Below are 24,155 nucleotides of genomic sequence, written 5' to 3'. Positions count from 1 at the left end.
CCTCCAGAGCTCAGGGGCTAGCGTGGGAGAGTTGTACCTCGGGGTGCTGGAGGTCCCAGGGGCTGTTGGAACCAGAGGAGGGGATCCTAACCTCCTCAGGGGTCAGGGAGGGCTTTTCTGAGCTATACTGAGGCCAAAAGGATGAATGGGAAACAATCCAGAGAAGGTAGGTGGGGGTGAAGAAAGGCCTTCTAGGCAGACTGTATCAGTTAGCTTATGCTGCATGAAAAACAACCCCCAAACCTCATGGCTTAAAACAACACACCAGGTATTGTTGCTTGTGACTCTGTGGGTCAGCCACGTGGTTCTGCTGATCTGGACTCAGCTTGGTTAATTTCTGCTGGGCTCATTAAAGCATCTGTGGTCAGCTGGAGGTTTGGCTGGTGGGCCAGCTGTGGGCTGGGTGACGGGGGTGACTGAGCCACGGGCCTCTGAGCATCCAGCAGGCTAGCCAGGGCTTGTTCTCATGGGGTTGGGACTGGCAAGCTATCACTTCCACCATATTCTGTTGGTCAAAGCAAGTCACAAGGCCAGCTCAGATTTAAGGAGTGTGAGAGGAGCTGCAGAATTACATGCAAATGCACATGGATACGGAGAGGGGTGAGAAATTGGGGCCATTTCCGCATCCACCGAACACACACACAAAAGAAACACAAAGGAGAAGGGCCTGCTCTTAACATCTAGCCCATTCCAAGAGCCACAGCAGTTGGACTGCAGGGTTCCAGGGGGAAAGGGGCTCCATAAGCCAGACTCAAGAGGTCAAGCTTCCACTTATGGGCAGTGGGGAGCTATGAAGGGTGCTAGGCCAGAGAGTGATATCTAATTTCACTTTAGAACACTTTGATGGCCTCCGCCTCCCTCAATCCAGACATCTGGTCATGGAGAGTCCCCCTGGAAAAACCCCAACAATAAAGAGACTACAGGGAGAAGAATGCAAGTCTGTTTTAAACCTGTCCCCTCCAAATCCTACACCCTCCTTAGAGGTAACCACTGCTATTACTTTGGTGTGAATCCTTTCAGACCTTCTTCTGTGCCTTCACTTACACACACAAACAAATGCCCACACACGTTCTCTCTTCTCAGAAGAGCAGAGCATATTCCACAGACACATTCCAATGCATTCATTTTCATTTTTAAAAAATTATTTATTTATTTATTTAAAGTAGGCTCCGCACCCAACATGGGGCTTGAACTCATGACCCCAAGATCAAGAGCCGCATGCTCCCCTGCCCGAGCCAGCCAGGCGCCCTCTGGTTCACTCATTTTCACTGCTGTATACTATTCTACCGTGTGAATAGACCATGGTTTATTTGTTCATTTTTCTCCTGGCGGGTATTTCGTTTGTCTTGAACTTTTGCTGAGATGGCAGTGAGCATCCTTATCTCTCAGTGTAAGAGTTCCTCTCAGACTTATCCCTGGAGTGCCACGGGTGGGATGTGGCATGAATCTAGCTTTAGTTGTATTAGATGTCACTGCACTGCCTTCTAGAGTGGCTTCGAGCTTTCCCTCCCAGCAGCTATGTATTTCTTGACGTGCTGGCCCCCCAGCATTGATAGATATCTAAAGTCCTGTCATTCTAGCAGGTGTGGAAAAACACCTCATGCTTGTATTAATTCACTGCCTCGTTTCAAACGGCTGCACAGTATTCGGTACTTGGGGACTAGTTCAGCCAAGCCTCGAGGGATTCCTCTGGAAGTTAGTTCTCTCTCTTTTTTTTTTCTTTTCCAGATAATGCATCAGTTGTTTCTTTTCTGACTAAAGCGCTTCTAGGATAGAGAAGTGGAGTTGCTGAGTTCAAGGGAATACCTTTCCAAACCAGGCTGCACCCCAATTTACACCGTAGGTGGAGGCACTGAGGGTCCGGGTCCCTGCATCCATGCCTACACTGCCTTCAATTTTAGTCAGTTTGATGGGAAAATACTATCTTATCACTGTTTCAGTGTGAATTTTCCTGAATGCCAAGGAGGCCGATAATATTTTCTTGTGTTTATCAGGCTTTCTGGTGAATTGCCTATTCATATTCTCTGTCCTTTTTTACCAGTTTATGGGCACTTGTGCTAGACAATTTTATTTGAAAATTGCTCATTCAGGGTGACTGGGTGACTCAGTCCTTAAGCACCTGACTTCAGCTCAGGTCATGATCTCAGGGTCCTGGGATTGAGCCCCATGTTGGGCTCCCTGCTCAGTGGGGAGTCTGCTTCTCCCTGTCCCTCTGCCCCCCCATTGCCTTCTCTCTCAAATAAATAAAATCTTAAAAAAATAATAATAATAAATAAAAATTATTCATTCATCCCTTAAAAATTCTTTCATATAAAACAGAAAAAAGGAGGCCACAGTTTGATCTGGGGGTGTCTGCTCCAGGCAATCCCCACCAGTCGGGCTTCAACTGCCACTTCTTGAGAAACCAAGGTCGGCAGTGGCCTGGGAACAGGAGTGGCATGGGGCAAGTGGGACTGGAGGCCTCAGTGACCGCTTCCACACTCCAGGTGTGCCCTGTTCCCCATCAGCATCTCCAGGCCCTGTGGGGGCAGAGGGCGCAGGCGGGACCATCATCTCAGGGCCCATCATTTTGCCATGAGCCTGAGACCCAGAGAAGTCAATTGACTCACCTGAGGTCACATAGGCGTGGGTGGCCAAGCTGGGCGTCAGCACACAAGGCAGGGTTGCAGTGCCCCATCCCAGCCCTCCTGCCCCAATCAGCAGCCCAGAGCCTCCCAGCCCAATCAGGGGCTAATTGGAGTGGTGGGGCTGGGCTGCTGATATATAGGAGGAACGAGCCGGCCTGGAAGTCTCACGCCTTGGGAGGGGGTCTGACCGTCCGCATCTGCGTCTGCGTCTGCCCATGCAATGGCTCCTGGGAGCATTGCCTCCAGTGACGTCTCAACCTCCTCAGCGTCCTCAACCTCCTTGCCCTCCACAGTGGGGTCGTCCGGGGTGTCTGAGTCTGAAGAGCCAGGTGGGTAAGGGGAGGCAGCTCCTCGCGAGCCCATTCCCTGGGTGTCCTGGACCCTCCTGGTGCCACCCAGCCTCCTCTCCCAGCCCGGCCCCAGCACCCATTCTAGAGGCTGTGGAGTTCACATGCTCATTTGGCAGAAGAGCTGATGCCCAAGGTAGCAGGGGCCAGGTCCTGCCTGGGGGCTGAGGCTGGCCCAGCTCAGGGGGAAGAGGGCAGAGCGGGCCTCCCCAGCTGGAGCCCATTTCCTGTCGGGGCCGGGCTGGCGGACCCGCTGCAGCTGCGGGGCGGCTAGCTGGCGGAGCAGGGGCGAGAGCAAGCATGTGCTGTGAGGCTGGGCCTTGAATTGAGGGCTGCATCCCAATTTGCAATCAACAAACAACGCCTCAGGGTTTCTCTGGATATAGATAGGTTCATTCCCTCCAGGAGCTCCCGGTCTGAGGGGGAAGACTGCCTCATTAATAGATGCCATTTCATAATGTGGCATGTGCTTTGACGTCGGGAATGCAGAGGGCTGTAGGAGCCCATGGGAGTCACTAACCTACTCTGGGAGGTCAAGGAAGGCTTTCTGGAGGCGGTGACCCCTGCAGGAGGGTTAAGCCTCACCCAGGAGAAAGAGGGTGAGGCAGGGGAAGTGTTCTGAGTGTGAGTAAAGCCTCCTTCAGAGGAAAAGTTGGAGGGTGGGTTCCAGGTGCTTTGGAGCCTGGGGCAGAGATGCTCACCCTGGCTCGAGAAGTCAGGGCAGGTGTCCAAATCATGGTGCTGTGTGGGCCTTGAAGGATGAGTGAGAGCTACCTGAGTGACCACGGGGGACAAAGGCCACCCAGGCAAGGTAAGAGCATGGGCAGAGGCCCAGAGGTGAGGGGGTTAGGGGAAGCTTCCAGGGAGTCACAGGCCCTCCTCTGGCCAGGGGCAGAGTGGCGGGGTGGGAGGAGGGAAGGGGCAGGACCTGCCACACTGAGCCTCCAAGGCTTCAGCCAGGGCCTTGGGCCCTTTACACTGACAGCAGTGGGGAGGTGCAGTGGGAAGAAGGCCGGGGTCCTCGGGATGGAGGGGGGAGAAGTCCATGAAGAAAGGGTGGGGATGGGAGGTCCAGGATGTCCTCCAGTTTCTTGCTTGGGTGGCCGGGTAAGTATGGTAGGTGCCATTCCTGGGAGAGAGAGGATGGAGGACAAGTTTGGGGGAGCTGTGAGTTCTGTTCTGGTCATCCCGGGATATAGCAGGCATTGAATAATGCAGAATGAGGAACTGAATTCAGCTGCAGGGACTGGGGAGGGAAGAGACTTGGGGTGGCTCCCTGGGACAGGGCCTGGCTCTCGGGAGGCAGGGGAAGGGTTAGAACTGTCACTGCAGGCCAGGCCGGAGGACACCCCAGCTGGGAGGGTGCAGACTTCCTTAAAGACCCCATCCCCACTGTACAGGTGGGAAGACTAAGGCCCAGAGAGGAGAGTGAAACTCCCAAGGTCCTGGGTGTGGCTGAGATTCCACTCATTCACAAGCTTTGGCCCAAAATGAATATTCCCAGACACTGGGCTCTTCCTGCCCAAGAGGCAGCAGTAGATGAATCGGATTAGGTCTCTACAATTTTTTACTTTTTTTTCCTACTTTAAAATGTGTTTTTAAAAAAAATATATATATATATATTTAGCCAATCAATTCCTTTTTAAAAGTCTTTAATTTTCGCAAACTGATCAGAAGCCAACATTTTTTTTTTTTAAGATTTTATTTATTTATTTGACAGAGACACCGCGAGAGAGGGAACACAAGCAGGGGGGAGTGGGAGAGGGAGAAGCAGGCTTCCCGCTGAGCAGGGAGCCCGATGTGGGGCTCGATCCCAGGACCCCAGGATCATGACCTGAGCTGAAGGCAGACGCTTAATGACTGAGCCACCCAGGCGCCCCATAAGCCAACATTTTTAATCACCACATTTAAATCAGGTTTCATATTTAAACCACTTGTATGCACCTTATAATGACTAAAAGCTTTTCTCCCCTTGATCCTATTTTCTTTTGCAACTTAAAAAAAAATAGTAACAGTATTTCAGTAATTGAGATATCTCAGTAATTCACATACCCTACAATTCACCCATTTAAAGGGTACAGTGGCTGTTAGTATATTCACAGCTGTGTATCCATTTCCACAGGCAACTTTAGAATGTTTTCATCCCCTTAAAAAGAAAACTTTTACCCCCTTCAGTCACTGCCCCTCCCCACCCACGATCCCCAGCCCCTGGCAACCACTAATCTACTTTCTGTCTATGATTATCCCATTCAGGACATTTCAATATAAATGGCATCCTACAGTGTGGGACTTTTCGTGACTGGCTTCTTGCACCCAGCATGTTTTCAAGGAAGGACTTCATTCCTTCTTTTTGCTGGATGATATTCCATTTTATGGTTAATGTCATGTTCTGTTTACCCAATTCATTAGTTTATGGACATTTGGGTTTCTATTTTGGCTATTATAAATAATGCTGCTATGAACATTTGTGTACAAATCTTCATTTGAGCATGTGTTTTCATTTCTCTTGAGTATACGTACCTAGGAGCGGGATTCTTTTGTAACTTATGTTTGAAAACTTCCAAATGCATACAACAATAGGCAAAGCAACCCCCCCCCCCAACTCCCTTCCTGTGCACCCTTCATACAGCTTCAACACTTATCAGCTCCTGGCTACTCTTATTTCACCTACTGTGTTATTTCAAAGCAAATGCCAGGCTTATCATTTCACCTATAAGTAGTCTAGCATTTATCTTTGTTTTTTATTTTAATTTAATTTTATTTTAATTTTAATTTTTGAGAGAGAGGAGCAGGTTGGGATGGTGGCGGGGTGCGGGCAGAGGGAGAGTGAGAGAAAGAATCATAAGCAGGCTCTGAGCTCAGTGCAGAGCCCGACGCAGGGCTTGATCTCATGACCCTGAGATCATGACCTGAGCTGAAATCAAGAGTCAGATGCTTAACCGACTGAGCCACCCAGGCGCCCCATCTTTATTTTTTAAAACTGTTTTTGATTGATACATAATATTATATTAGTTTTAGGTATATAACATAGTGCTTCGTTATTTGTATACATTATGAAATGCTTACCATGATTAAGTGTAGTTACCCTTTCTGTAAGTGAAATCAAACTGTCTTCCTATCTGACTTATTTCACTTAACATAATACCTTGTAGGTCTATCCCATGTTGTTGCAAATGACAAGATTAGGGCTGAATGATATTCCAATGGATCCACACACCATGTCTTCTTTATCCATTCATCTATTCATGGACATGAGTTGCTTCCATATCTTGACTAATGCAAATGTTGCAATGAACAGAGGGATGCATATATCTTTTTGAACTAGTGCTTTTGTTTTCTTCAGATAAATATGCAGAAGTGGAATTGCTAGATGGGAGGGTAGTTCTATTTTTCAATTTTGAGGAAACTCCATACTGTTTTCCAGAGTGGTTGCATCAATTTACATTCTCACCAATAGTACACAAGGCTTCCCTTTTCTCCACAGCCTTACCAACACTTGTTATTGTCTTTTTTTTTTTTTTTAAGATTTTATTTATTTGACAGAGCACAAGCAGGGGGAATGGCAGGCAGAGGGAGAGGGAGAAGCAGGCTCCTCGTAGAGCAGGGGGAGCCTGATATGGGGCTCAACCCCAGGATCATGACCTGAGCCGAAGGCAGTCGCTTAACCAACTGAACCACCCAGGCGCACCTCCCCCCGCCCTTTTTTTTTAAGTAGGCTCCACTCCCAGCGTGGAGCCCAACACAGGGCTTGAACTCACAACCCTGAGATCAAGACCTTAACTGAGCCACGCAGGTGCCCCTATTTCTTGTCTTTTTAATGTTAGCCATTCTGATAATTGTGAGGTGCTGTCTTGTTGTATTGTGATTTGCATTTCCTTGCTGATTAGTGATGTTGAGCATCTTTTCATGTGCCTGTTGGCCATCTATATGTTGTTGGAGGAATGTCTATTCAAATTCTCTGCCCATTTTTTAATCAGATTGGTTTTTTTGTTATTGAGTTGTAGGAGTTCTTTATATACTTTGGATATTAACCCCTTATGGGGTATATCATTTGCAAGTATCTTCTCCTACCCAGTAGGATTGCCTTTTCATTTTGTGATGATTTCCTTCACTGTGCAAAGCTTTTTAGTTTGATGTGATTCCAATAGTTTATCTTTGCTTATGCTGCCCTCGGTATTTACCTTTACAAGAAAAGAGCCCCTTACACTATAACTGCAATACCATCATCCTTAATATCCCCAAATATTTCCAATGTTCACATTTATCTGGTTGTCTTCTCCGTGCCCTCCCCCACCAAGTTGGCTCATTTAAGTCCCCGTTCTTAGTTTGAGCAAAGGATCCCACGTTGCATGTGGTTGAACGGGCTTAGCAGTCTCTTTCATCCCTAGGGCCCCTTCCCACTTTTTCTTTTACTCCTTGTTTATTTGTAGAAGCCGGGCTGTGTGTCCTGGAGAGCTCCTCACAGGCTGGATTTTGCTGATTTCCTCCCTGTGGCCCTCTCGCCAAGCCCCTGGATTTCCTGTAAACTGGTAGTTAGACAACTGACCTGACGTATTTAGTTTTCTAAAAGAACTATTTAATTCTTTCAGGGAAGCTCTATGGAGCGCCCGGTGTGGACCCAGCTCTGCTCGGGTCACTGGGAGACGGTGGCCAGACAAGCCACCTGCCCTGCCCTGCCCTCCCGTTGGGTTGTTTGCGGGCCAGCCGGCAGGCGGTGCTCCCAACCTGGGGGGGGTGTGATCCCCCAGGCCCCTGGCCCACCCACCGTGGGGCCTGGCTGGGGCCCGGCGTGTGCTCTGCCAGGCAGGTTTGTGGTCGATCGGGCCCGAGGGTGGTCTGGGCGCCGGGTGACGCCCCGCTGTCCCCCCCCCCCCCCCCGCAGGCCCGAGCCGCAGCACCGCCCGAGGGCCGCGCCGCCACCCTCCCGTGCTGCGCATGGTCCTGGAGGCGCTGCAGGCGGGAGAGCGGCGCCGGGGCACCTCCGTGGCGGCCATCAAGGTTTACATCCTGCAGAAGTACCCTACGGTGGATGTCCTCCGGCTCAAGTACCTGCTGAAGCAGGCCCTGGCCACAGGCATGCACCGCGGCCTGCTTGTCAGGCCCACCAACTCCAAGGCCAGGGGGGCCACTGGCAGCTTCAAAGTGAGCCTGGTTGGGCTGGAGGGTGGGCCTGGGGGAGGCCACAGGGTGGGAGGGCCTGGGCCCCAGACTTTGAGCTTCAGCCCCAGCTCCTCCTCCCTGCACCCCCCTCCCCCCCGGGGGGCTGTTCCCTGTCTTCTCTCCTTGTCTTCCTTGTGTCTTCGTGGAGATACCTTCTCCGGGAAGGGTAGTGGTGTGCCTCCTTGGAGAGCCTGCAGGGCCCCGGTTCCCTGGCTGTGCCTGCCTTCATCCCTGTCATGGGTGTCCAGTGACCAGGGACTATCTCTGCTGTGTTCACGCTGAGTCCTTAGTGCCCACAGCACCTGCCTGGAATTCTCCATCACGGACAAGGCACACCCAACCATGGGGTCTAGAAGGTCACAGTTGGGTTTGCTGCCCGCGCTCTCTGGCTCTAAACCCCAGGTCTCCAGACCAGGGCTGGCACCTCCCTGAGCCACCCCATCCTCATCTTTCAAAGGGGAGGGTCCTGGAGGGGAGCCGTCCAGGGACACCTAGAGCTGAGGGCAGATTTGGCACAAAATCCAATGCCAGCATTGTGACTGTCGGCTGCCACCAGGGAAATCTCAGGGACCCGGACATGGGGTCTTTCTGGTCATTGCTGGGCCCCAGCACGTGGCAGTTGCTCTGACCGTAACCACAGAACACTGGAACTTTCTCAACCTACCGTGTTCCAGTCCCTGTGGTAACCAGGTGGCTGAGGACAACAAGTTCCTCATGAACTCCCAGGCAAGGGTCACAGCTTGGACACAAACTATGGCAAGTCCACGTGCATAGGATGGGGCGAAGGAGAGCAAGGTGGGGGGCACTGAGGGTGTGCATGGCTGGGTTAGGCTGCAGGACCTGAGAGCCCGTCAGGAAAGTGGGCTGAGGGGAGGGGAGGGGAGGCGGGGAAGGGAGCCTGGAGTGTCATGGAGTTAGAAATGTGTGTGTGCTAGGAGGGGCGTTGTTTCTGGTCTTGACGGTAATGGGGAGCCATGAGATTTTGGGGACAGAGGGAGCAACATCATTAGAGGCGGGCTCTAGGATGAGACCACCTGTTTGCCAGGGGCCCTCACATCCCCCTGCCTCTCACCCATTTCATGATGGCCCCGCTGTAAAGATGGGAAGACAGGCCAGTGGGAGAAGAGAAAGACTTGGCTGAGTTGCACAGGAAGTTGTGACTTGGAAGGTCCACCTGAGAGGCAAAAGGGGAAAAGGGAGACTTGGGGAGACATGGGGGTGTGAGGCATGAGGTGGGCGGGGCCTAGGTGGGAGGCGGAAGGGGAGTCAGACAGAGTGCATGCGAAGGTGTGTGGAGTGGGAGGTCGAAGGAGATTTGTAGATTAGCATCTCAGAGGACTGGGGTCAGGACTCAGTGTATGCTGTGCACTTTACACCCAGGAGCCTGGCTTTGAGACTTCCAGACTTGGGGGGCAGGAGGGGGGGTGCCTGTGCCCTCCTGACAGCCACCTGCACAGGAGGTAAGAGAACCTCGGGTGTGTCTAGGAGACTCAGGTCCCCCAGCTCCTCAATGGCAACACCCCTCCCTCGAAGAGCAATACGGGGATAGAATGTGTCTTTGGCATCAGGCATTTAGGAGGTGGTCATGCATCTGCTCCCTGTGCCCCTGACCACCTTCTTCGCCCCCTCTTTTAGAACAAGGCTTTCCTCTCTGAGCCTCGTGTAGGGTGTGGGGGTATGAGACACTGAGAACTTCTGCTCTCAATTCCACCCCATTCTCTCCTCCACCAGTTGGTTCCCAAGCATAAGAGGAAAGTCCAACCCAGGAAGACCCCCATCATGACAGCCCCCAGGAAACCCAGTGAGGCCAAGGAGAAGGTCCCCAAGAAACCAAGGGAGGCAAAGAAGGACCCTCCCAACCCAGGCGAGGTGAAAAGGGGACCCAGGAAGCTGCGAGAGGTGAGGACGGCTCCTCCCAAACCAGGTGCAGCCAAGGAGAAGGCTCCCAAGAAAGGCGGCCAGACCAAAGACCAAGAGGCAAGAGCAAGTGAGGCCAGAAAGGCCTCCCAACAGCCAGACAAGGCCACACGGGCCCCTCCCAGTGCCACCGGGCCCAGTGGGAAGTCAAAGGTCAAAGGCAGAAGGAAGAGCCAGGGTAGGTGTGTGAGTGGGGTGAGAGATAGGGATAGGGATTTGTGGCAGCCACTGGATATGAGGTGAGAGGGAGGAGAGGGCCTGTTCTGGGGAGGGGTTCCTTATCTAGTAAATGTGCCTGAGTACTTGGCTTGCGCTGGAGAGTTGGAGAACTCATGGTAGCTGGGGGGTGGGGGTAGGGGGTAGGTTTAGGAAAGGGGAGATACAGAGAGAAGAGGAGCCTGACTCATCTGAAAGGAGTCAGGGGAAGCTTCCTGGAGGAGGTGTCCCAGGGAGGACAACAGCCTGTGCAAAGGCCAGAGGCATGAAGAAGGTAAAGGTTTTGAGGAAGTGCAAATAGTTGTGTGTGCAGTGTGGGAAGTAGAAGGGGGAGCCTGTGAAGGGCAGCTGGGAGTCTGGCCTCGATCTGGAAGACAATGAAGAGCCATGGAAGGACTTTGAACAGGGAACAGCTAGGGTACAAGGTATTTTTTTAAAATGTGTCATGGCTGCCATGTGGAAGATGGCCGAAAGACTAGAGACTAATAAACCAGTGAGGGGTCTTTGGTGTGGGTGAACACGGAGCAAGGGGGGCTCTGCCTGGTGCCTTGCTCAGGGTGAGAGATGGTCTTCCACCATCCAGTTAATCCCCCAACCATCCCATGAGAGAGATGCTGTTATCCCCAATTGGCAGACAAGGGCACCCAGGCTCAGAGTGGCCAACCGACTTGCCCCAGGTCACATAGCCCGTAAGTGTCAGAGTGAGGACTGGGGCCCCTGAACCCTCCTGCCCACCAGAAGCTCCTCCTGAAAGGGGTCCTTCCCACATGCTCTCCCCCACCCTCTGACAGGTGGTGAGGCCCACAGGAAAACAAAAGCTGGGAGTCGGAGCGCAAAACCCACGGTCCCCAAGGTAGGTCCTGCGTGACTTCCCTGGTCTGGATCTCCACGCTGAGCAGGCTAGAGCTCGGGCTTCCTACACCCAGCCCCTGGGAGAGTCCATGGAGAAGGGGGTAATTTGCTTTTGTACAAAGCACAGTTCACTTCTGTCTGGCCCTCCAGTGCTCTGAGGATCCTCACCCCCATTTCACATGTAAGACCCAGGCTTAGAGAGGTGAGGTCCCTTGTCCAAAGCCACCCAGAATCCCCCCCTGCCCTTGGAGCCCACTGGGATTTCAGCCCTATTCCTGTGGGCTCCAAGCTATGTGTCCAACCCTGCCCCACTCTGTCCTCTTGCTCCTGGTTTGCTTTCTTATAGGGCAAGAATGGTACTGCTTCTCCAGCCAAAAAGAAGGAAAATCACGTCCCTAAAGAGGTCGTTGCCCATGCGGCCAAGGCGGGGCCCAAAGCCAAGGCCGCTGCTCTTCCCAGGGGTGGTGGGTCTAAGACGGTGCCTGAACCCCTGGCCAGGAAGACAGAGGCCCCCAAGGGCCCAAGGAGGCCGGGCATGCCCACCAAGGCCTCATCGTCCAAACTGGCCGGTAGGAAGGTGGAGGCTGAAAGCTAGAGCTGGGGTGGAGACACGGAGATCCTGCCCGAGTTTTTATTCCCCAACAAACCGTCACTCTATTTATTTCATTGTAACCTATTTATCAATAAAGGCTTTTTTTTCCCTCACAAATCAGTGTGGGTGGAGGCTGAGGTCCAAGGATTTTGGCCGTCTCCGGCTCCTGCCCAGATAGGAGTTCCCTCCCTGGGGGAGACAGGTTGTACAACGTAAAGGGCTGGTTTAGGGGTCCAAGACATGTAGGGGTCTGTGGAGGCACAGGAGGGGTGTTAAACCCAGCCTGAGATCTGGGACTGCTTCCTGGAGGAGGTGGCTTTTCGTCTTAAAGGACGGGTAGGAGACAGCTGAGGCGGGGAAGGACACTGCAGGCAGAGGGCCCAGCATGTGAGGTGGGGCTGGACAGTGTGGTGGAAGGAGGGGGTTTGTGGCTCTGAGAGGAGCATGGGGTAGGGAGGAGGGTGGGGGATGTGATAGACAAGGGAAGGTAGACAGTGGGGGCTAGGCAGGAAGGGCTATAGGCAGGGGAGAGACTAATGTGGTTAGTGTGTGTTTAGAAAGAGCCCTCTGGCTAAGGAGAGGACCATTCAACAAGTTACTGAGCAGGGCCCTGCTCTAATCAACAGAAGGGGGAGAGCAGGCAAAGGCCCTGTGGTGGAAATATGCTTGAAAGGCTCAAAGAGCCTCTGGGAGTTCCATGGGGCTTAAGTCCAATGAGGAGGGACAGTAATGGGAGATGAGGTCCAGGGTTGCTTTAAACACATCTGTGACCCTCTTCCCATGGGGAGGTGGAGTCTATGTCCCTGCCCCTTACCTCAGGCTCCGTGATTGCTTGAACAGTAGAATACAGTGGAAAGGACATTATGACAGTTTCTGGGCCCAGACCTTAGGAGACTGGCTGCTTCTACTCCCTGTGTGTCCTGTTTGTTTTTGTTTTTGCTTTGACACTTGCTCTTAGAACTCCACCACCATGCTGTGGGAAAGCCCAAGCAGCCAGTGGAAAGAAACAGAGGCACCCCGATTGTCAGCCCCAGCTGCCATCCCTGCCCAGTTTGCCAGCCAGAGGAGTGCGCCACCTTGGAATCGGAACTTCTGGCTGTAGTTGAGCTGCCTTGGCTGATACCACGTGGAACAGGGATGAGCCTTCTCTGCCGAACCCTGTCCCAGCGGCAGATGCACGAGGACCGTACAGTAGTGCCCCCCGCTTTCCCACGGTTTCGCTTTGCGTGGTTTCAGTTACCTGTGGGCAGCCATGCTCCGGAAGCAGGTGACCTTCCTTCTGATGGATCATCCGAAGGTCGCTGGTAGCCTAACACTACGTCACAGTGTCTCTGTCCTACCCCTCGCACCTCCTCACGTAGACCTTTCATCAGCTCACATCCCAAGAAGGGTGAGTACCATACAATAAGTTATTCTGAGAGAGAGAGACCACAGTCACATAATTCTGATTATAATATAGTGATACAATTGCTCGATTTTATTACTTGTTGATCTCTTACTCTGCCTAATTTATAAATTAAACTTTACCATGGGTATGTATGTCTAAGAAAAGACATAGTATATATAGGGTTCATACTGTTTGCAGTTTCAGGCTTCCACTGGGGGTCTTGGAACGTATCCCCCATGGAGAAGGGGGGGTCTCCTGTAAATGAATGCTGTTGTTTTCATCCCTTGAGGATTGGGGTGGTTTGTTACGCAGCAGTAGATAACCTAGAACAAGGACCGTGGGGTAGGCCAGGGCAGATCGGGGAGGGCCTTGTAAGCCAGGGGAAGAACTTTGGGGTTTCATTGTAATCGTGAGGAGGGGCCATTAGAAGACAGTGAGCAGCAGAGCGACTGCAGGGGGCACGGGCAGCGGGGAGGCCCTGCCGTGGTCCAGGTGAGGAGAGCTGTGCGTGGAGGGAGGGCTTATAAGCAGTGGGTTCTGGATAGAAGTTTAAGCAGGGTGCATGGGATTTGTTGAAGTATTGGGTGGAAGAAAGTGGTCAAGGATGAGCCTATAGTTTGGGGTGGACGCAGCCTGGTGACTCCACGGTGACAATTTCCTGGGGTGAGGACTCAGCCTGGGCAGAAGGCTGCTGAGAGGAAGTCCTGTTGAGGGGTGACAGCTGAGCCAGGGAGGGGTGGAGAAGGATGGGGTGAACTAGAAGGGAGGTGGAGGGAAACTGGAAGGGACTTGGGAAAGGGGGCAGAAGGGGCACAAAGGGAAACCGACACAGGCCAGCGTGGAGCATCAGACAGTTCCTTCCTGCCCCTGCTCCTTCAGCCCTGCCCGCACTTCCTCGAATCCCGCATGAGGCTTCTTCTAGCTGTGCTGCCGTCCTCCCTGGGGCGTCTGTGGTGTGGCCGCCAGCAGGCCCCCAAGGGTACTGTGAGCAGACGGGAGGGGCTGGGCTGGCACTTCCCGTGGAGAGGGTCTGGCTGTGCCTCTCCTTTCACGGTTGGGCAGGGGGCTGTGGGAGGCGCCCGGCCAGGCTCTGGGACGGCACCCCTGGGCCTCGCACCCCCACAAGCTAGGGGCAGGTGAGTACCCCTGGCCTAGCAGAGGCCGGACAGCATCCAGTACTCATGAGACACGGCCGAGTCTCCTCCCCGCTTGAGGACATTGCGCCGAAGTGTCCATGACCTCCCATGACCTTCAGACAGCGAAGGGACGCCTGTCGCTGCAAGGCGAGTCTTCAGGGCCCCAGATAAGAACTGTGGGTGACTCACAGAAGTCTCCCACCTTCTGTGTTGAGAAATGACCCCAGAAACTAGAGTTTTCCACCATATGCCAATGTGTTACTAAACCTCAAGAAGGAACTGCATGTTCAGCAGGCATCACAACAGGCTGCAGAATATTTAATGCCAACAGAAAGATGTCACTGACATATTGTCGCACGGGGAAAAGGCAGGTTACAGAATGGTGAGTACACCCTGGTCCCGCATTTACTCAGCCCCCGACGCAGGCGGGCACACGATCTGGACCGGCATTCTCTGGGACACGAACCATGGGTGGGTTAGGGTGGCTTTGATTTCCTGACATTTCTGCAGGAAATGTGTATTCATTCTAAAATCACACCAAAAAAAAAAAATCCCTATCAAATGTGTCAATAACTTAAATTAGAAAATCTGCTGCTTAATGAAAAGGAATCAGTGCTCAGAAAATTTGAAAAGATAAAGAATCTGTCTCCACCCAGGAGCCCCTACAGGAAAAGGCTATTTTTAAAGCTAAAACTTGTTTATTTTTCTTTTCTCACTTCTCTGTTCTCATTAATTCTAGAACTGGTATTTGTGGGATTTTGTTTTAAATTGTACGAATTTTTCTGTCCTAGTTTGTATTCTTGATAAATGGGTGCTTCATTTTTTTCCCCATTATGATGGAAAAATGATTGAGTTGCTTCTAATTTGGAGCCAGTTCTCTAATGACCTTTTCTTTGGGGGGACAGCGATGAACCTCACCCCCAGCTCACGCCCAGAGCCTGCTGGCTGGGCCGGGGGTTCTGTGGTAGTGCTGACCCCAACTGAGGTTGACCATCCTGAGGAGTGGACTGCCCAGCTGGGAACAGTCCAGGGTTACACTGGCCTTGGGGAAACTGCATATTTCCTCACATGAAAAAATGGGGTTTTCAAGATTGATGAGAAATTCAGGGGGCATGTGTAAACATCAGTTCTCTTCCTAGGGCTGTCACCTTGACCTCCCCACACCTTTGGGTGCCACTGTGGAGACTGCATGGAGGAAGCACAAAATGGAGGAATGAGGGGCCCCTGCAACCTGGTTTGGGTCCCCACTTTGCTGCTGCCTGGCTCTATGACCTGTGGGGATTCTTCCACCGTGCTGAGGGTCCATTTCTACATCTGTAAAATGGGCATAATGTTCCATTCCTCACAGGCCTGTTATAAAGGTAATAGGAGCAGGGCCTGCCTAGGGGTAGGTGGCACATAGCCACGATGACATCTTCCTGGAGGTCCCATGGGTGCCCTCTAAGCCCAGGGCAAGCAGACCTGGTCCCACTGAACCGTGCCGCTCCCTCCCCAGGGCTAAGTCCGGTATCTGCCCAAACCGCACGCAGGAGCGTGGCCGAGGCGGGGCTCTACACCCAACTGCCCCTCTCCTTTCTACTACGAGCACACGTTTCCCTCCTTTGCCATCTCAGGATAAAGGCTGGAGCTCACAGCAGCTTTTCCCATCAGGCTTTTATTACAAAGAAGGTTCCAGAGCTTCCCAGCCACCCCCTCCAGCCCAGCCCCCGCGGGCTCGGAGCCAGTCCCAGTGCTGGCTGGGTCTGCTGCGGGGGGAACCGGCTCAGCCACGGAGGGTGGCTTCTGACAGGAACAGAATGGGTGATTTTTTTCAGGGCCTTGGGTTTGGGGGGGGGGGTGTCTCTGCCAGGTCTGCCTGTCCTCTGGAACAGTCCTTTCCAGTGTTGTGGTGGGAGCCCCTGGGGACCCCTCCCCGGGTCCTCTGCACAAGCGGCAGCTATTCACAGTTGGCGCGTGATAAGTTTTTTAATATATAAAAGCTTTTTAAAAAAAAAAAATGGTGCTATCTTTAGAAACACTTCCAGCAAGATCAAGTAGCCCAGCTACAGCCTTGGTACGACTTAGCCCCTGTCCCCTCCCTCCAGCCCAGCAGCGCTCAGCACCTGTGCCCTGGTCCTCTGCCCACCCCCGGCTTGTGGGAGAGCACACAGAGCCTGCCCACGGGCAGTGGGCGCCGCCCACTCCACCGGCAGCCGCTGGAAACCGTGTGCCGCCACGGTCCTCTCTGGGTGACCGAAGCCGGAGAGGACATTTTGGTGGTTGAAGCAGAAACCACTCGAGGGCTGGTTCAAGGAGGCCTCCCCTCCGCCACATTGCATGAGGTAGTGTTTCTGGCTGTGGCCCGTGGGCCGGGGGCTCGTCTCTGCCGGAGGGCGCTGGGCCCTGTGGGGCAGGGCTCTCAGCAGCAGGGGCGGCGCAGAGCCGGGGGCTCCGTCCAGGCTGCGCTTGGGGGGTGGCGGGAGCCTTACCAGGGGCTGGCTGTGGCTTCCAAGTCCCCAGTCCAGAGATCAGATCTGGGGACAGGTGGGAGGGGCCCGAGGGGCCCGGGGCTGGGGGCTCCTCTGCCTGGCTCAGAGAAGCCCCTCCATGCCCCCCCCACCGCCCCCCGAAGCCGACCCTGCTCAGTCCTTTCCCAGCTGGAGTCCGAGGCACGGGGCACAAAGTGGAGTCGAGGGCGGTGCGTCTCCCCCAGGCTCAGGCCTCGCTGTAGCACTCATAGATGTTGTCCTCCATCAGAGCCACCACCTGCTCGAACTTGTGTTGCAGCTGGGTCCTCCGGGCAGTGGGGTTCGCCTCCAGCGCGGTCATGATCTGAGGGGGGAGCAAGGGGCCAGGGGGTGGGGAGACAACACTGCCTGGATTTCTATGGCTGGCAACCGGCCCCTAACACGCAAATGTTCCGAGATGTGACTAGGTGAGCCTGAGCCTCTTCTGGGGCTTTCCTGAGCAGAGGAGGTGGACAGGGCTGAGAGGGGGGCACCGCGGGCCCCAGGGTGGGTGCCTCACATCAGGGTACCCACCTGTGTGCGATACCTCTTGGCGTATTTATAAATCTCAGCCATGGCCACATTGGTGTTGAACTCGTTCTGGTATTTCTACAAGGGAGAAGGCGGGAGGGCGGAGGGGGGTTACCCCACCCTTACAGCCCAGCCCGGGGGGTGGGGGTGGTTACACACAAACCCCCAGCTTCCCACAGCCCCTCCCGGGAAGTCAGCTCCCCCCCCTGCGCCCACAAGGCCCCTCTGGAGCCAGCCGCACCCGCGACTCCTCGGCCAGGTGCGCGTTCATCTCCTGCTCGCTGAGCGGCGTCATGTCGTGGATCTGTTTGTAGTAGCGCTGCACGATCTTGCGGTACTCGGGGATCTCCTTGGCGTACAGGAGCTTGTTGGTCGGCGAGTCCTGGGCAGAGAGGAGTGGCGGGGATAAGGCGGCGGCTGGAGACCAGACCTGTTTCTGGACCAGTGCACGTCCCCACTGCCGGACAACCGGCCCCCTCACAGCCGGCTTTGGACCAGGCGGGGGCTCTCACCCCTCCCTGTGCTGCCCTTTGGCACGGAACCCCCGCCCTACTTTCTAGGGCACTGTCAGGGGATGACCTGAAGGGGGACCCGCTTCCTTTAGGGGGAAAGGTGCACGGGCTGTGGGCCAGCTCTTTGTTGCCTGCAGGCTGTTTCGTTTAAGATCCTTGCTTAGGGTTGTGGGTCTTGGTGGCAAAGGTTGCTGGAAGCCTGATCGCTGGCTCAGTGGAACATTTCCCATTGTATGTTTCCAACACCCAAAAGCAAAACATGCCAAGTACGCTCGCAGGACTTTGTCACAGGCATCCTGCCTGCGGAGGCCGTATGTGAGAAGTGATGGCATTCTCTCTCTCGTGGCCTCTGAAAGTCTGGGGCTGACGGCAGGGCCGGGCACCCGCCATCCTGCACGGCCGGATCTCATTAGACCATCTCACTAATGTTCGCAGCATCCGCGCTCTCATGCCTCCCTGCCCCTGGCCAGGTACTTCCCTCTGCCTAGAAGGCCGTTCTCCCTCCTCTTCCCGGCTCTAAAGCCAGCCAGGTCCTCTCCCCGCAGACAGGTCTCAGGGATGTCCCTCCTGTGTGCAGCTCAGAGGTCTCGGTCGCCTGCTCCCCCCCTGCCCACTCCTTCACTCAGTGCCCACTTGGAGGGCTCTTGACCAGCAGGCCTGCTGCTGGGAGCCTGGCTGACTCTCATGACGTCGCACCTGACCACGCCGGTTTCCCACCTCGCTACTGGCTTCCCGGGGCCTGGCTCTAGGGCCGAAATGTTGGAAGGTGGTGCTGAGCACAACTGAGGCGGGTGCAGAGTTTCTGACCACTGGGGCCAGGTTCTGGGCATCTAGATGCCCCAGTTGGAAGGTCCCCGTTCATCCCATGCCCCCCAAACCGGAGCTCCTTGGGGTCCCCTCCCAGAAAGAGCCACGGGCCCCCTCTTCCCGCCCAGCCCCTGCGCAGCCGGCCCCAGAGCGGCAGACCTTGCCCAGCTGCAGGTCCGAGATGGAGCAGGCATCAATGAAAGCCTGAGCAATGACAGAGAGGCAGGCGTCGATGTGGTCCGTCTTGTCGATGTCGAAGACAAACTGGGGGTTTTTCAGGATGTTCACCCAGAACCGGAGAGGAAGGCTGTGGGATGGGGGTAATGGAGGCACCGTGAGCCCACCCAGAGGGTCGGGCAGCAAAGGGAGGGGTCACTGAGGGGGGCTGCAGGAGGGAGGCAGCCAGGTGCCGAGGCCAGGCTGGCTTTACCCCTCCAGGCCAGAGAGGCTTCCCCCCAAGACAGAACCTCAGTGTGCTCATCCACAAAGGGGGTGGACGGCCATCCCTGCCGGGTGGGGCCGCAGAGGGGCCAAGAGCTGAGATTGCTGCATGCCTCGGGGCAGGCATTGCAGGGCCCGTCTATCTTCACGCCTGCCCCCAGCCCCCACAGAGCCTGCTGTTCTCACAGGGGAGCCTCAAGCCCGGTCCTGGTTCTCATTAGAAGAACCCCCCCAACCCCGCCCTGCCTGGCAGCACACAGCTCCTCCCTCCAGCCCTTGCCCAGCAGCAGGAAGTCCACCATTAGCCAGGGCCGCGGAGCAGCGAGAAAGGGCTGGGGGAGGGCGGGGTCTGGATTCTTGGCCTTGGCCTCAGGAGGCCAGAGAGGATTGGTAATACCCCCACCCCAGGGCCACGCAGTGACTCAGCAGCCTGAAGGACATGGACAACTCCCCGCCACCAGAGCTCTGAGAAGCCCCTGCAATGGCACAGAAACTTCTAGGCTGTGTCACATTTCCTGAGGTTCAGGCTGAAGTTCTCAACAAGTTGTGGGGTTCTGTGACCCAGAAAGCTAAGAAAGACATGCCTTAAAGGAAGGCTACGGACTGGGTATGGGAATCAGATCACGTGGGTTTCAGCTTGGTTCTACCCCTGCGAGGGCCGCCTGACCTTGGGCAGACACTTCTCTGTGAGCCTCATTGTTCTCATCTATAAAATGGAACTGATGGTACCCACCCAAGAGGAGTGGAGGAGAGAGATGATGCTAACGGCAAAAGTTCTATCATGCTTGCTTTTGGGTAATTCTTACAATTAAGGTGGATTCCTTTTTATCCCCCTGGTTTTACAGCTGGGAAGACTAAAGCAGAGTGAGGTGAAGTCACTTACCCACGGTCACACAGCTAGGAAGTGGCAAAACAGGGACTGAATCTGGGCAGGTGGGCTGAGAGACCAGGCTCTGAACCCCTGCACGAGTGCCGCCCACACGGGAACAATGAAGCTACGCATCCCTCCCTGCCTGCCCACACACCCTTGGCCCACCAACCTGTTGGTCTTCCAGATGTGCAGAGTGTCAGGATCGGAGATCCCCCTCTTCTCAGCCTGCTCCTCCAGGAAGTCAAAGAAGTACTTGACAGCCAGTGGGGGTTTGTCCTCACGGATGCTCAGGATGGCCTTGAACAGGTCATCCAGAAACTTCTGCAGCGTGCCCTGCAGAGGAGTGGGGTGGCTGCCGTCAGCCCAGGACCACTTGGGGAGGGTGAGTGGGCACCTCTGGTAGCCCCAGGGAGCCCAAAGTGCTTGGGCTGGTGAATGGGAAAGCCATGTACCATCAGGCTGGTCACCTAACCTCTCCGGGCCCTGGTTTTCTTGTCTGTGAAATGGGTTAGTGGAATCCTCCTCCCAGGGGTACTGTAAGGACTGATCCAGACACTGAGGCACAGAGTCGGGGAACTGGGAGGGCCGGGGTGATGACTCTGCCACCTGAGCTGTGTGACCTCAGGGACAGCACTGACCCCTCTGGGCCTCTGCTGCCCTATCACGTTGGCTAATACAGAAGTTGTCTCTCAGGCACCTTTCACGGCTGTGAGCAAACCCCTCCTCAGGAGCAACGCGAAGCCCTGAGCCTCTTGCATGGGGAGCTCATCCAGCCCCACAGAAGAAGAGCTCCCCCCAACACCCTGGCATGGGCGCAGCTGATGGGGAGAAGAGGCCAGGCCCACCTTGGTGGACAGGAGGCGAGTCAGGTAGATCTCTGGTAGCACCTTCTTGCGGTGGCTCTGCCGGTGGGACTTCTTGGGCTCTGCCAGCTCGTCCGTGGGCAACACCTGGGAGGCCGGGGCAGCGGTCAGTCCAGCGCCCGGCACCATCCTGGGCTGTCCTGTGGGAGGTCCTATCCTGCGACCCACAGGTACCTGGCTCCATGGACACTTCGTGGCACATAAGGAGGAGGGACCCCTCCCTGCTCCCCAATCCCTGGCCTTTCCCAGAGCCTGGGAGTACTCTCCCCAGAGCCCCAGGGTGGCAGGAAGCCAAGTCCACACCCAGCGAGGGCGGGCACCCCCAGGGCCAGAGGCCGGGCACTTACCAGATGGAAATACTTCTCTGTGTCCAAGTCTTTCACTGTGAGAGGGAAAACACAATAAATAAACAAGAGAGAGGAGGGGGGAGAGAGAGAAACCGAAATGGAGACAGAAAAGTGGAGAGCGGCAGAGAGCGAGAGATCCAAAGCAATACCTGGAGAAAGTGAGAGTGAGAGAGACAGAAAAATGCAAACAGAGGAAGAGGGGAGAGACAGATCCAGAGAGACACATAGAAAATGAGACCGAGAGAAAAAGGCCACGAGAGAGAGATGTACACAAGGAGAAACAGAGGGACATGGGGGAGATCCCCACAGGGGGACAAGATGGCTGCCCTCACCCCCTCCATTGCCCAGCCCAGAGCTCCTGCCAGCCCAGACCTCGTAAACGGCAGGGAGAGACCCAAGATCCTGCTCCTGACCTTAGCAGGGGACCCTCTGACCAAAGGAGCCTAGGACCCCATGCCTGGCAGCTGGGCAGCTAGGCCTGGGAGCCTGAGGGTGCGGATGAGGGGTGGGATTGAGGCAGGGACCCAGCCCAAAGCCCAGGTGGCCATGCCAGTCTCCCCCTCCAGCCTGGCAGCTTCCCAGACCTCTTGAAACCACATCCCGCCCTCCTGGGGCCTCTCTCTGGCTGCCCGCAGGATCCCAGCCCGAGGAGGCCTGGCGGCAGGCCCTGCCCAAGCAGTACTGGGGCAGAGGGGCCTGGCCTGGCCCTTGCCCCAACCAAGGAGACCATAGCCCAGCCCAGCCCTGCCTCTTAAAGCCTCAGTTTCCCTATTAGGGCTGCTCAGAAGGGGCCAAAGCCTGGCCTGACCCCCTCCCCTTGTCCACCGGTGCTACCTCGGCCCAGTGTGTTGTCCTTCTTGTCTGTGAGGCTCATGGCCAGGGAGGCACCTTCAGGGATCTGACAGGAGGGGAGAGGCCAAGGTCAGAGGTCAGAGGTTAGGGAGGATTCAAGTGGGGGATGGGTAGGGCTGGGGACCCCACCTTGTAGTGGGCCAGTGTGTTGAGCTTCTTGCGGCCATCTTCCACCACTGAGGTGTCATCCAGGTCCCGGAGGATATAGCTCTGCGTGCTCGAGGCGAACCACTCTGAGGGGCAGGGAACAGGGTGTCAGGGACAGGGAGCTGGCTGGAGGGGGCAGCACCAGCCTGGACCACACAGGGAGAGACCTCTGGCTCTCTCTGTGGAACCTAGGGCAAGCTGTGCCTCTCTCTGAGCCTGTATTTTTCCATGAGTAAAATGAGGAGGAGAAAAAAGATCCAGAGGAGAGGGTGGTGGTGGGCACAGAGCAGGAGGTCTGGCAGTGTCCTCATCCTTGAGGTTGTTCTTTACTATTGCTGATGAAATAAGAAAAGGTACCATCTGTGAAAAGGACAGTGAGAGTCATGGAAAGTATGTGATCCCTAGGTACTGACTCTGCCCTTCCAGGCTCTGGGTGACTCAGTGCCTACCCAACCTCATCTCATAGCCTATCCCAGCTCCTGCAGGCCAGAACCAGTGAGCTCCCTGCTCTGAACAGTCACTGTGCCCATTTATTATCACAACCTCGTGCTTGGAACAGGGCCTGTGATCATAGAACAAATGGCAGCTTTTTGGCCCAACCAGAACTCCTATGCATCCTTCAAAACCCATTCCAATTGCCCCTCCTTGAGCAAGCTTTTCCTGAATACTTTTTGCTGTTGTCTGCAGCTTGCTCACACTGCAGTACCCATCTCCCTGCCAGAATAGGAGCTCCTTTGTGATGGGCACCTTATCTAATCATCTCCATGTCCCCAGGGACACAATCAATGTACATTTCCTGAGTGAAAGGAGTATGCAACCAAGGCGGGGGACAGTTCCCACTGGAGTAGCCCAATGCTGAGGCCCGGCACCCCACCCCTGCCCACCGAGGTCAACGTCCTCCGCACGTGGCCACTGAGAGTAGGGCACATTCTTGCAGAAGGCTTCCAGAATCTTCTCTTTCACCTGTGTCAGCGTGTCCGTATCCATGGCCCGCACACTCAGCGAGTCCATGCCGCAGCCCTGGAAGGACACATTCAGGTTCTGCACGAGAGAGGAGGAGACGGTCAGCAAGCTCCTCCCATTACTACCCTGGGCCCCAGGCAGGGCAACAACCTGCCCAGGGCGGCTGGGTCATGATCAGGGTCAGGGTGCTCCGAGCATGAGGATCCCCCTCCCAGCCAGCCTGGGAGATGGTTCCCACCTGGCCGCCCAGCCGCCCGACTCACCCGGGGCTTGGCCTCAATGTTCTCCCGCAGTAGCCACTCCTCGTTGAGCGTGTAGCGGGCCTTGCCTGTGATGGCATCAATGGAGCCCTTGTTGATCTGCTGCTTGATGGCACACAGGAGCAGGAAGAATGGCTCCCCAACTGTTTCCTGGGGTGGGCACGGGGCTGTCAGGGGCTGAGGCCCAGCCTGCCTAGCCCAGCCCCCACTGCCTCGCTGCCCACCCTCCGTATTCCAGCCCCCAAGCCTTTGGCCATGCTGTGGCCTCCATCTGGAACGCTTTCCCCACCCCCCTGTACCAACACCTCCATGCTGCCTGGGTAACACCCCCACTTTGGGATCCTAGTGCCATTCTCCCCATCTCCCCCCGCCTCCTGTCCCCCACCCTCAGGGTCTCCGTGGACTCTGAGGCAGAAAACCACTGGCTGTGGGCAGGCACATTCATTTGGTCATCCCAGCAACTCTTCCCGGTATGGGATATCATCCTCACTGCTGAGGCTCAGAGAGGACAATCAACCTGCCCAGGGTCACCCAGGGGGGGAAATAGCAGAGCTAGACTTGAACCCCGGATCAGCTGGCTCCAAAGTCCGTGACTCTGCTAAGCCGCCCGGGGTGAGTTTAGGTGGAACCAGAACACAGGATGTGGTCTCAATTCCCAGGTTGGTGAGTGGAGAGCATCTTGGGCCAGGCTGGGCCTCATACCCCTGCCCTCCTACTAAGCCCTCAGACCTGAGCTTAGGGCCTCCTCCAGGAAGCCACCTTGAACCCTCCAGCCGGGTCCAAGGCCTCAGCGCTTGAGCGCCACTCTGTGGCCTTTATTGCTCTGTATTTTAATTGTTAT

At 55.2% G+C, this 24,155-nt stretch overlaps 2 protein-coding genes across 4 annotated transcripts in view; one reads left to right on the top strand and one right to left on the bottom strand.

The window, feature by feature from the left end:
- Positions 1-2,847: 2,847 nt before the first annotated feature.
- H1-8 (H1.8 linker histone) lies at positions 2,848-11,828 on the top strand. The gene is made up of 5 exons (XM_078074806.1): positions 2,848-2,956; positions 7,857-8,116; positions 9,866-10,229; positions 11,059-11,120; positions 11,466-11,828. Exons 1-5 carry the CDS (start codon positions 2,848-2,850, stop codon positions 11,712-11,714), a joined length of 1,044 nt encoding a protein of 347 aa, XP_077930932.1. The 3' UTR covers positions 11,715-11,828.
- Positions 11,829-14,535: 2,707 nt separating this feature from the next.
- PLXND1 (plexin D1) overlaps positions 14,536-24,155 on the bottom strand; it is a 59,038-nt gene continuing 49,418 nt past the window's right edge. For all 3 annotated transcript variants that reach the window (XM_036073607.2, XM_036073609.2, XM_036073608.2), the window contains exons 26-36: positions 23,318-23,464; positions 22,976-23,132; positions 22,074-22,177; positions 21,927-21,990; positions 21,093-21,127; positions 20,728-20,832; positions 20,052-20,215; positions 18,730-18,877; positions 17,493-17,633; positions 17,255-17,329; positions 14,536-17,045 (exon numbers count right to left, since the gene is read on the bottom strand). In XM_036073607.2, coding sequence (XP_035929500.2) covers positions 16,929-17,045; positions 17,255-17,329; positions 17,493-17,633; positions 18,730-18,877; positions 20,052-20,215; positions 20,728-20,832; positions 21,093-21,127; positions 21,927-21,990; positions 22,074-22,177; positions 22,976-23,132; positions 23,318-23,464 — 1,257 coding nt within the window. In that variant the 3' untranslated portion in view covers positions 14,536-16,928. The remainder of the gene's footprint in view (positions 17,046-17,254; positions 17,330-17,492; positions 17,634-18,729; positions 18,878-20,051; positions 20,216-20,727; positions 20,833-21,092; positions 21,128-21,926; positions 21,991-22,073; positions 22,178-22,975; positions 23,133-23,317; positions 23,465-24,155) is intronic.

Source organism: Halichoerus grypus, chromosome 1 (assembly GCF_964656455.1).
Source record: "Halichoerus grypus chromosome 1, mHalGry1.hap1.1, whole genome shotgun sequence".
NCBI lineage: Eukaryota > Metazoa > Chordata > Mammalia > Carnivora > Phocidae > Halichoerus > Halichoerus grypus.
The sequence above is the reverse complement of the archived record's forward strand: the minus strand, read 5'-3'. Positions and strand labels throughout refer to the sequence as shown.